At 41.4% G+C, this 12,195-nt stretch overlaps 1 protein-coding gene across 3 annotated transcripts in view; it reads left to right on the forward strand.

Annotated features, from left to right (window-relative positions):
• The first annotated feature begins 1,397 nt into the window (after positions 1-1,397).
• Positions 1,398-12,195, forward strand: part of LOC140714307 (erlin-1-like) — a 46,196-nt gene continuing 35,398 nt past the window's right edge. Inside the window, exons 1-3 of one of the 3 annotated variants that reach the window (XM_073025422.1) lie at positions 1,398-1,539; positions 8,876-9,019; positions 12,026-12,148. In XM_073025422.1, the coding sequence (XP_072881523.1) occupies positions 12,036-12,148 (113 nt within the window). In that variant the 5' untranslated portion in view covers positions 1,398-1,539; positions 8,876-9,019; positions 12,026-12,035. Of the gene's footprint in view, positions 1,613-2,770; positions 2,866-8,875; positions 9,020-12,025; positions 12,149-12,195 lie in introns of those variants that run through there. The other 2 variants (XM_073025424.1, XM_073025425.1) reach the window with 2 other exon arrangements.

Genomic DNA, 12,195 nt, shown 5'->3' on the forward strand with positions numbered 1-12,195 from the left:
TGATAGCTATTGTATCGCGGTCCTCACCTCCCTTCACATCCTTAACATCTCTCTTTGGCATGTTAGATGTTTCCTCCACCATGAAGACCGACACAAGATAGTCATTCAAAGCCCCAGCCATTCCTCATTACCCAATTTCAATTCCCCCTTCTTGTCCTCCAAGCGACCTACATTCACTTTAGCCACCCTTTCCCGCTTCATATAGTTAATAAAAACTTTTATTATCTGTTTTTATATTTTGTGTTAATTTATTTTCTCAATCTAGTTTCCCTTTCTTTATTTCCCACTTAGTGGTACGTTGTTGCTTTTTAAAGTTTTCCCAATCTTCCGGTTTCCCACTACTCTTGGCAACTTTGTACGTACGAGCTTTTAGTCTGATGCTTTTCTTTTATTTCTTAGTTATCGAAGGCTGGCTCTCCCCACCCTTACTATCCTTCCTTTTCACTTGAATATACTTTTGTTGAGCACTGCAAAATATCACTTTGAAAGTCTTCCACTGTCTCTCAACTGTCCTACTATATAGCCTGTGTGCCCAGTCTACACTAACCAAATCCTCCCTCATCCTATTGTATTCTCCATTACCATAGCTATAGTGTATACCATTTAGAAATTGACCACCTCAAAAGCACTTCCAAAATCGATCAGGTCTATCACTACAAAGGTCAAGAGTAAAAGGCACATGGGAGCAAAATACCTTCAGCTATACAGATTCAGACTTATTTGTCCCATGTACATAAAAAAGAGTGAAATATGCCTTTTGCATTTTACCAACACACCCAAGGAAGTGCTGGGGGCAGGACAGCATGCAAATGTCCCACTATCATAACATACCCACAATCCTGACTTGAAATTATATTGCTGTTCCTTGTGTCCTTTTCCTGAAACTCCCTAATCAGCAGTCTTGTGGTAGCACAGTGGTAATTCAGGAAGTTAGTTCACAGCCACCCACTCTGGGGCAGCTAGGGATAGACGACAAATACTGACCCTGCTGTTAATATCCACCTCCAAAAGTGACTATTATTTTAATTCCAATAAATATATTATTAAAATAGATATGAAATACATTTGGTGCATGCCTTTCTCTACATCATCAATATTTTTTCTTATGAACTGTTTCCTCTTAACTTTTTTTTCTTATAAACTTAGAAACTTGTTTCCTCTCTAAAACAATTCAGTATTTGAGGGGCTATTACATAGAACCCAATCCCTCAATGTCCACTGGTGGCAGATCCCTGAACTGTCATTCTTCACCACAATGCCTGCACGTTATTCCATCAATATAAAATTATCAAATGTGCAATTTTGCTAAATAAAACCGAAGTCCAGAGGGCGAGGCCTGTAAAGGAAGCTGTGGCTGTTGTTTCTTTTTGTATTCCTAGCGTACATTTCTTATGAATAAAGTTTAGTTTGAAACGGGGAAAAAATGTCGGCCAAACAGCGGGAGTGAGCCTCCCCTTTAAGGAGCCGGAAGTGAGGACGGGCGGGAGAGTCGAGGCTGCGACCCTGTGGAAAGTGGATCGCTGGCCGGCCGGAGGGAGGGTGAGTGAGGAAGTGAGGATCAAGAGTGGAGTTCCAGTGGATAAAGGAGGGGATCGGGGCACCGGCCGACCTGGTATGTCGGTGGTGAAGGCCGAGGGTGGATGTCGTGGGGGTGTGGGAGTCCTGGCCCGGGGGGTGGAGGCGACCCAAGGCCGAGAAACGGGTGGTGGTGGTGGTGGTGGTGGTGGTGGTGGTGGGGTCACTCCCTTCAAACCTTTACCCCAGTTCTGTTTTCGTTTAGCGTGAAATCTACAGCAGGCGACGGCTCCTGCCGAGTCGGTGTCCCTACCCATTGTTGCTGCGGGTTCCGGGCGCGTTGAGCTCGCCGAATCCCCGCACTCCCCTCTGTCCATGAACCACTCTCGGTGACCATCGGAGCCACATCGAATTGTTCCAGGACTTTGGTCCCAGCGCCTGCCCTTAGTGTCCTCTCCCTGCAGGAATTATACCTCAAGACAGAGAATTCCACCCATATGTTTTTTATTCAAGATTGTTTAATGTTTTTTTTCCAGTACACAAGTGTACCAGAGAGCTAAATAAGTGTTACTCTGGATAAGACAACACAATAATTAAAAATATATATAAATGCCTAAGATAATTTATATACATACTCTAATTCATATACATACTTTAATTGGTTGTCCATAAAGTGACGCTAGGCACAGGAGTGTCTGTACATTAAGGAGACTAGGACAGGAATTGATAAAGTGGTTGTGGAGGGGTGGGTTTGTGGGTGGAGGTATTGACCAGCCTTACTACTCGCGGAAAGTAACTGTTTTGAGTCTGGCCCTGGGGCTGGTGCTTTGTAGCCTCCTCCCTGATGAGAGTGGGACAAGTGAGTAGGGTGTGTCGGACTCTTCCTGATGTTAAGCTCTCTTTTGAATGTTATGATGGACTTTGCTTTCACTACACATTACTGTAATGTGTGTTCCCAATCAAAATGCTTCCAGTTTAAACTAAATCCAGATTTCCTTATGGCATAGAAGAGGCTGTTCTGACCTACAGAGACTGCCGGAAATGTGGAGATGCGCACAAAGGAGCTGGAGCAAATCTGTGTCAGGCAGCGCCTATGGAGGCAAATATATGTCAACTGTTCATTTCTCTCCATGGATGCTGCTTGACACGATGAGTTCCTTCAGCTCCTGTGTTGACCTGCGCGCCCCCCCCCCCCCAAACTAATCTTCCCTCTAACCTTCTCTTTGGGTATCTCAACTATTCTCAACACTATAAGGAATTTGCAGAGGGAGGAAAAACCCAGGGAACGATGTCATAAGGTGAACGTGCAACCTCCACATAGACAGCACTGGAGGCCTTGTTTAAACCGAGGTCAGTGTAACTCTCAGACATCAGCTCTACCAGCTGAACCAGTGTGCTGTATTTGCTCTTTTGTTTAATTTCATAACTGACTTCATTCTACATTGCCTGCTTCTTGACACAACCCAGTTTATTTTGTTGTATTTCTATTTTAATTTGGAGAAAGAGCAGTGACAGGCCTTTCTGTCCCAATGAGCCTATGCTGCCTAATTATACCCATGTGACCAATTAATCTATAAGCCTTTGGGATGTGGGAGGATACTGGAGCACTTGGAGGAAACCCACACGGTCACAAGGAGAATGTACAAATTCCTTACAGACAGTAGTGGGAATTGAACCTGGGTTGCTGCCAGCAATGAGAATTTCTTATCTAAACCTTCGAGTGTGAATACCTCTTTCAATCTTCTCAGTTTCAAGGAGAATGAGACCAGCTTGACTAGCTCCTTAAATTCCCTCACTCCCTGGAATAATTGCGGAAAATGTTTTCTGCACCTTCTTTATGGTCTTCATTTCTTTCCAAAAGTGTGGCACCCAGCACAGTGGGAGTTAATGTGACCTCATGCTGCCCAGCAATCCCCCGATTTAGACCTAGTCTAATCACAGGACAGTTTACACTGACCAATTAACCTACCAACTTGTAAGTTTTTGGACTGTGGGAGGAAACAGGAACGCCTGGAGGAAACCCATGTGGTCACAGGGAGAACGTACAAATTACTTACAGGCAGGGCTGGGAATTGAACCTGGGTCGTCGGTACTGTAAAGCATTGTGCTAACTATTCTACTACCATGCTGCCCCAAGTCTCGATCCTGTTCGCTCTTTTTAAATCAAGTTCTAGTTCAAGTTTAATTGTCATTCAACAATACACATGAATGTAGCCAAATGAAACAGCATTCCTCTAGGGTTAAGGTGCAAAACACACTACCAACAGTCGCACACTGAATACCCACAACTTTTAGTGATCTTTACATTTTTACCCCCAGCTTGTCTGCTTCTTTGTCCTTGTTAGAAATGCACCCTGTTGTTCCTTCTGCTAGAATGTAATACTTTGCAATTTTTTAAAAATTTCACCTGCCGCATATTGCTCATTCTTCCAGCATGTCTCTATACCCTTGGTCGCTTCCTGTCCTCAAAAATCATTAAACCTCCAAGCCTCAAGTTATTTGCACATATGGTGAGCATTTTGGGCACCCTATCCAAGAGGATGCACTGTCATCGGAGAGAGTACAGGAAGCTCACAAGAATGATCCTGGAAAAGAAAGGAATATATGAGCTGCATTTGATGGCTCTGGGCCTGTACTCACTGGAATTTAGAAGAATGGGGGGCAATCTCATTAAAACCTATTGAATATTGAAGGGACTAGAAGAGTGAACTTAGAGAGGATGTTTCCTATAGTGAGGAGTCTAGGACGGGCCACAGTTTCAGAATACAAGGACGTCCCTTTAGAACACAGATGAGGAGGAATTTTTTTTAGACAGACAGGGATGAATCTGTGGTGTGGAATTCATTGCCACAGACGGCTGTGGAGGCCAAGTTATTGGCTATATTTAAAGCAGTGGTTGATGGGTTCTTGATTAGTAATGGTGTCAAAAGTTACGGCAGGAAGGCAGAGAATAGGGTTGAGAGGAACAGTAAATCAGCTATGATGGAATGGCAGAGCAGGCGATGGCCAAATGGCCTAATTCTGCTCCTGTGTCTTATGGTCTTACTTGAAGATTAAACCTGTACACGTAATTGTAGATATTATGTAAAGTAGTCATGCTGAGAACTTTACCTATACATTTCTGTCCAGGCCAAAAAGTAATTGATCACTAATCTACGATTCTAGCAACTTAGCCAATCTTTCATCCATGCAGTTACAGTGTTTTTTTTTGAGGGTTTCAAACTTCATTTTAAGCAGAGATGGGGCAGATGCTTGCTGACAGCATGGACACTCTGTGAAGTCATGTATTCCAACAACCACTTGTTTAGAGACTCACTCCTCATGCTGGCCTTAACTTTCTTAGTATCGGCTCAAGTGCTTTGAGCAGTCATAAGCCAGAGATTCCTCGGAGTTAGTGAGGATGTTCAGATTCAGATTAATTAATTTATTACATACTCTGAAATGCATCATTTGTGTTAACATCAACACAAACCAAGGGTGTACTAGGGACCACACGCAAGTGTCCCCGTACATTCTGGTGTCAACATAGCATGCCCACAGTCCTGACTTGGAAGTATGCTCTTCACCTCAGTTCTAACAAAAGAGGTTTGACTTGAATTATTAGCTCTGATTTGGATTCAGATTTATCTATAACATTTACTTCAAAACATACAGTGAAGTGTGTTGTTTGTGTTAACAAACACCCAAGGATATGCTGGGGGCAGCCTGCAAGTGTCGCTACATATTGAGGCACCGACATTGTGTGTCCATGATGCTCTGCAGAACACCACAAGCAGTAGCAACAACAACTGTAAAACAAGATGAAGTATTGAGACAAGAAAAGTAAAAGTGTTACTGGTCATCACTGAGAATAGTTCTCAACGAAGACCAGTGTCAAGCTAGGTTATGTCAGAATCTCAGTACTGCTCTCAGCCTGTTTTAATTACAATCTATAATACGGCACTTTTTCGAATGCCTTCTGAAAATTACTATATACCATGACAAGACGATCAGTCATCACTTTTAACTTTATTGTTGCAGTGATTCATCGTGTGTTTAACTAACTTCCCAAGGGAATAGAGCTGACATTGCAACACCTCATATTCCGTTGGGATGCCTCCAACCTGATGGCATAAACATCGATTTCTCTAACATCTGGTAATTTCTCCCCCTTCCCCTTTCTCTGCTTTTCCATTCTTCTTTCTGGCCTTGCTCTTACCCCTTGTTTTCTCCTCAGCTCTCCATCACCTCCCTCCCATTCTCCCATGGTCCACTGTCCTGTCCTGTCAGATTCCTCCTTTTTCAGCCCTTTACCTCTTCCAACTATCACCACCCAGTTTTTTCACTTCCTCCCAATCTACCACCCCCCTCACCCATCACCTGCCTGCTTGTACTCCTTCCTCTCCCTCTACCCTTACCCTTCCTTTCCAGTCCTGATGAAGGGTCTTGGCGCAAAACATCGATTGTTTATTCCTGTTGTAGATGCTGCCTGACCTGCTGAGTTCCTACAGCGTTTTCTATGCATTGAGCCTCTCTATTACCTTGTCTAAAACCCATCATTGATTAAACATAATTTGCCCTTAACAGATCAGTTTTGACTTATCCTCAACATTTCAGACTGTTCAGGTGATTGCAAATCTTGTCTCTGAGGATTGTACTGAAAGTATACCTGCTGGGGAGAAACAGTCTGGTCTGCAGTTGGTAGGTTTATCCTTGCATCCTTTATCAAGTCATCCCTCAGCTTGCTGCACTCGGGGAAAACACGCCCAGTCTATCCCACCACTCACTATAAATTAAGTGTTCTAGTCAAGGCAACAAACTGGTAGATCTCTGTATTTCCTTGGTGCAATCACATCCATAATTTCTAACCATTGTTTTGTTTTGCCCATCCACTGCCTCAGCCACATCTTTCTCAATGCAGCATCATCCTCCTTGCTAAAGATTAATCCTAATCCATGGCTGTTAGCTATCATAGGTGATCTTTTTGGTTCCTAATGGTCCTTAACACATCTTTACGGCCATTTACAATTCAGTGATGCACAGAATATTATGGATTACCTTTTGTGCTTTTTGCTGCTGTTCTCAGGCTACATCTCTGCCTGCTTTTTTCCCTTACTTCCTCTCTGAACTTTGTACAAGCAGCTGCCTGAGGATTTTCTGCTTTGTTTGCCCTATGGTGTCAAAATGTACTAATTGGCCATTTTCTAATGCACTTACAAGAGTGAGAAGCCATCTTTTTGATCTGTAGATGTGGTTAATGCAGCTGGTTTTAGAGATCCTGAATTTAAATCTAGTGATGATAAATGATCAGCAATACATTTCCATTTCGGTATTGTAGAACTGATAGGGGAACTTGCAATTCATTTTAAATTCCCCTTTCCTTTGCCTCATCCACTTGTCTCCAATAAGACTATTTGAACTGCTGCCTCCTTTCTGGCCCACCTAATCTTATTTTCCATCTGCATTTATCTATAGTTGCTCCTCTACCCCCTACCCCCTGCACTCACAACATATCTAAACTGGTGGCATGTCACAATAAAAGGCCCGGTAGTATACACAAAACTTATGGTTGGAGTTTTCATATCATAATAGCCACCTAGAGTTGATTGCAATAAGTGCTATTTCTAATAAATTTTTAATTGTGTTAATAAATCCAAATGTGAAAATTGTCTACCCATTCAAAGACAATACTTTCTTAATATTTAAGTCTTTGAATTATTTGCCTCAAATTATTCTCCAGGTTTAGACTCCTTGGAATTTAGGAAAACGAGGTGTAAACTCATTAAAATGTATAAGATCCTAAAGGGATTTGACTGGCTAGAATTGGGGATGTCTTCAGTAGAGGACAAGTCTCAAACTAGGGAACATAACTACAAGATGAGGAGCCAGTTTTTTAAAAACAAGTATGTAAAAATTTCTTGTAGAGGGTGGTGAATCTCTGGAATTCTCATTCCTGGCATGTTTTGGGTTCATTAGAAGTATTTAAAATGTACGTGGATCTGTATTTGATAGATCAAGGAATAAGAGGGATGGACAGTTGTCAGAGAGGAAGAGGTATAGATCGGTGATGGTCATATTAACTGGCAAGGTAGTCCTGAAGGACCTGATTGCCTACTCCTCCTATTTTTTCAATTTATAAATTTAATATTGTCACCTGTATTGAGTTATAATGAAAAGCTTTTGGGTACTATCCATACTGATCATGTCAAACATAATAACATTGAGTTAGTGGGGAGAAAAACAGAACATCATGTTAAAATTACATGGTGCGGTCTGTTATTGATTTTATGAATATTATACTATTAAGAATTTATTAGGTATGCCTGCAAGATAATGAATTTCAGGGTTATTTATGGTGACATATGAGGGCCTCTGTTGGTCAAAGTTTACCATGGATATTGCATCTCAGCTATCTAGATACACAAGCCTGGGCAGTATGATGTGGAGAGCATGCTGTTGCCCATGTAGCAAGCTCCCCCTTTCCACGCAACTGATGAACCCAGGAAAGTGGCAGAGACTGATACAGTTTGGTACCAGCAGCATTGCAGGAGGTGCCAGTCAGCATTGAAATCAATGTAGGACTGCTTTTTTCTCTGGGTTTACCTCCCAAAGCCTTCCCCATGAGTGGATATAGCTGCAAGGCAGCGGAGGTTTAAGATTAGAGTATTCCTTCTCGATGATCTGCCAACTACTGCTGACAAGCCCCATCTGTCCGAAGCGACTGGTTTTAAGGCGCCAGTAATCCACCTTTCCCTTTCTCTTGTCAATAATGTATATGTACTTTGATAATAAACTTACTTTGAACTTTAAGTTACTGACAATGTTCAATGCAGATAGACAAATAGAATGCAAGGACCATGACAAGGGAGATTGCAAGAGAGATTTGTTCCAGAGTCTTATAACAGTGAGAAAGAGGCTGTCTTTGAGTCTGGTGATACGTGTCTCTCGTGCTTTTGTATCATCTGCCCATTGGGAGGTGGGAAGAAAAGAGAATAACCAGGGTGGCTATTATGTTAGTTGCTGTCCTGAGGCAATGGGAAGTGTAGACTATGGAGAGGAGGCTGCTTTGTGTGATGGACTGGGCTTCATTCACAGCTCTGCAATTGTGATCTTGGGCAGAGCAATTCCTTACCAACCTATGATACAACTCATTATGATGCATCATTAAAAGTAGTTTCTTGTGTTTTTATGTATTTACACTTCATTATTTTATTAAGATTGTTAGAAGTCCATTTATTTCATTCTGTAATGCAAGGGTAATGGTTTCATTTGAGCTGTTTCTCAACATTTTGCAGACCATAACCTCTCATGATTATTCACATCATATAGATATCGAATCACTTTCATTCTGCTTGTAATGGTTTCCTTATGTTTTATTCAGATTCAGATGTTAACTTATGAATGAAAACCCACATGACAGTCCCCAACAGCAATACAGGACAAATGTTATGAACTGCTGCTGGAAGACATTGAACTGATTCCATATAAAAGTTTTATAACTTTAAACATCATCCTAGCATATTCTGTAAGTACTCATGTACTTTAGAATTATTATTTAAACAATGAAATGAAGCATATGTGTCACTTTAATGATAGTTATTTTCTGGAGTTGCTGCCTGATAGTTCAGACTATTAAATTCAGTTTAAAAGTAGTTTGCAAGCTTTACTGGAGAAACAAAGCCAGGTGGGAAAGTGAATGAGAAAGGGAGGCAAGAATCTAAAAAGGGATATGAACAAACTAAGTACCGTAGATTCCGGACTACAGAGCGCACCTGATTAAAAGCCGCTGGCTCTAATTTTAGAAATAAAATCAATTTTTTACTTGTAAAGGCCGCACCGGATTTTCGGCCGCAGGTGTCCCACGTTGTAATATGAGATATTTACACAGAAAGATATTACACGTGAGGATTTTTTAACTTTTAATTAAATCCATATGGTAACAAAAACAAATACATATTGCAAATGCTTTTTTTCGAACCGTGCCCGTAACGCGGCTACTTTTAAATATACGTTGCGTATACTTCTTTACTGAACAACATTCCAATATCTCCTAACGACTGGTAAAAAATATATATACTGCAGCCTACCAGGAAAAGTTATTGATCGCCTTTAACTTAAAAGCAGCGTTTTGGCTCCGCCGCTCCCCCCCTCCTTTCCGTTTATCGCAAACTGGTATCCCACAAGATGCGGCGAAACCGGGTGTGACGTCATAGCATCCCGCGATGTAGTACAGAAAACAAATATAGTTAAAACTCTTCTAACTTTAACTAGAAAATGAATTACTAAGCGAAAATATTATAAACTAAATAACTGCCATAAAGGCAGCACAATGCTTTTCTTCGAGTGTTTTCCATGTTGATGAGGGTGAGTACAAATGACTGATTTACAATAATTTAATTGTGAAAGTGCGCTTGATTTATCGTACAATTTCATTGGACCTCTGTGAACTACTCATCAATTTTATTGGTCTACTGTTACGAGGCAAAATGTTTACGAGGCGGCATGAAAAAAAATAATGCATTAGCCGCTCCGTATTAAAGGCCGCAAAGTTCAAAGCAGTTCAAAATGTGGGAAAAAAGTAGCGGCTTAAAATCCGGAATCTACGGTATTTAAGGTGGTGACAGGTAGAGCATTATGTGGAAAAAAGTGCATTTATTCCATGTGGTATGAATTTTGGTAAAAGAGCAGTTTTAAACCAAGAAAGTTTGGAGTACAGCATGTTGTTCTGCTGGCAGGAAATTTAAGTGGTGACTAGCATAGATAGATTAGCTTTATTTCTCACTTATTCATTAATATAGTGAAATGCTTTGTTTGCATCAGTGTCCAACACAGTCCAAGGATTGTGCTGGGAAGAGCCCACAAGTGTTGCTACGCTTCCAGTGCCAACGTAGCGTGGCCACCACTTACTAGCTCGTACGTTTCTGGAATGTTGGAGGAAAGCAAGGCACCCAGAGGAAACCTCCTGGCCATGATTGAGAATGTACAAGCTTCTTACAGACAGTGGTGGGAATTGAACCCTGTTCTCTGGCACCATAAAGCATTATACTAACCACTACGCTACCTTACAGACAGTGGTGGAGCTGAGCCCTGTTCTCTGGCACCATAAAGCATTATGCTAACCTACGCTACCTTGCTGGTACTCCCATATTGATTTCTTGCAGGAGTTTTTGGAAAACAAGTATAATGCTTTGCTGAATAAGAGTAACATTGAAGCATAGAAAGCCTACAGCAAAATACAGGCCCTTCGACCCACAATGCTGTGCTGCACATGTCCTTGCCTTAGGATTTACCTAGGGTTACCCATAGTCCTCTATTTTTCTAAGCTCCATGTATCTATCCAGGAGTCTCTTAAACAACCTTATTGTATCTGCCTCCACCACCATCGCCAGCATTCCATTCCATGCATTCACCACTCTCTGAGTAAAAAACTTACCCCTGACATCTCCTCTGTACCTACTTCCAAGCACCTTAAAACTGTGCCCTCTCGTGTTAGATATTTCATCCCTGGGGAAAAAGCTTTTGACTATCCACAGTAGATAAGAAACCACAATTGTTTATCCTGCATTTTTTTTTACTTTTTGGGAAATGGTAAATAATTCTTAGTGGGATAGAATCACTATTGTCCTACATGTGCCAAAATTTGGCAGAAAATACTGTATTTGAGGTCAGCACATCAATAACAAGGTTACTCTGTGATCTGGCAGTGACCGGAGCGAGGTTCAGGAGGGTCACCAGAGAGTTGACTGAAGAGGCAGAAAAGGGCAGCTTTTGGCTGTGGCTGAGGAGGAAGGGCAGAAATTGGGGGACTGGCTAACCCCATTGGAAGCTGCAGGGGGTTTCAGGGAGACTTCCCTGCCACCACCGTACACCAGTAGATGTACCAGGGCTGAGGGAACACAACATCACTGAAAGGTGGTCCTTGAATGATGACCATGCAGCTGACCTAAGGGCACTATTGGAGGTGTGACAGGAAGCAAAGTCAAGCAAGAAATGTCTTCCTGTAAATCCCACTGAGAAACCTGAAAAAGCAGGAAATTTGTTTTACGGTTGGCAGTTTACTTACAGGTTAACAAAGGCATCGGGTTGCTGAAAGTTGATTACGCTTGAAAAGAAAATGTACAAGGAGTTGCCAATGCCTTTTTGTCAAGTGAATTTTACAAAGTTGCCGAAGCTACTGTTGCTCAAGAATTAAAGTTAGTTCAAAAGTGTTTATTGGATGTGTTTAAATTGATGATAGCATGTTCCTGGCTGATTGAATAAAATCAAGACTTAATTAATCTTGTAAAAGAGTTTGTGTGTACGCATGATTTCCATTTATATAGATATAACTAAGCCTGCCTAAACTGTCGCAACATTATGAAGTGTAGATTTGAAAGGACTTTTGTGTGTTCATGTTAAGATGTATGTGTTTTCATGTTAGGTAAATGTTGGATTTTATGTAAATTGGATTTTGAATGTCAAATTTTTTAAAATATAATTTTTCTCCTGTGCTGTTTACATTTACGCTGTTGTTTGCATCCCTCACCTATAGGTAAGGCAGCATGACCATGACGCATGTTGGAGCAGTTGTGGGCGTATTAACTGCATTCGTAGCGTTTTGCCTCTACTCTTCCATACACAAGATTGAAGAAGGGCATCTTGGCATTTACTACAGGTAGTCAATTTTCTTTTCAAATATGCTGATTATTTTGGTTTCCTGGG

This window comes from Hemitrygon akajei, chromosome 21 (assembly GCF_048418815.1).
Source record: "Hemitrygon akajei chromosome 21, sHemAka1.3, whole genome shotgun sequence".
Taxonomy (NCBI): domain Eukaryota; kingdom Metazoa; phylum Chordata; class Chondrichthyes; order Myliobatiformes; family Dasyatidae; genus Hemitrygon; species Hemitrygon akajei.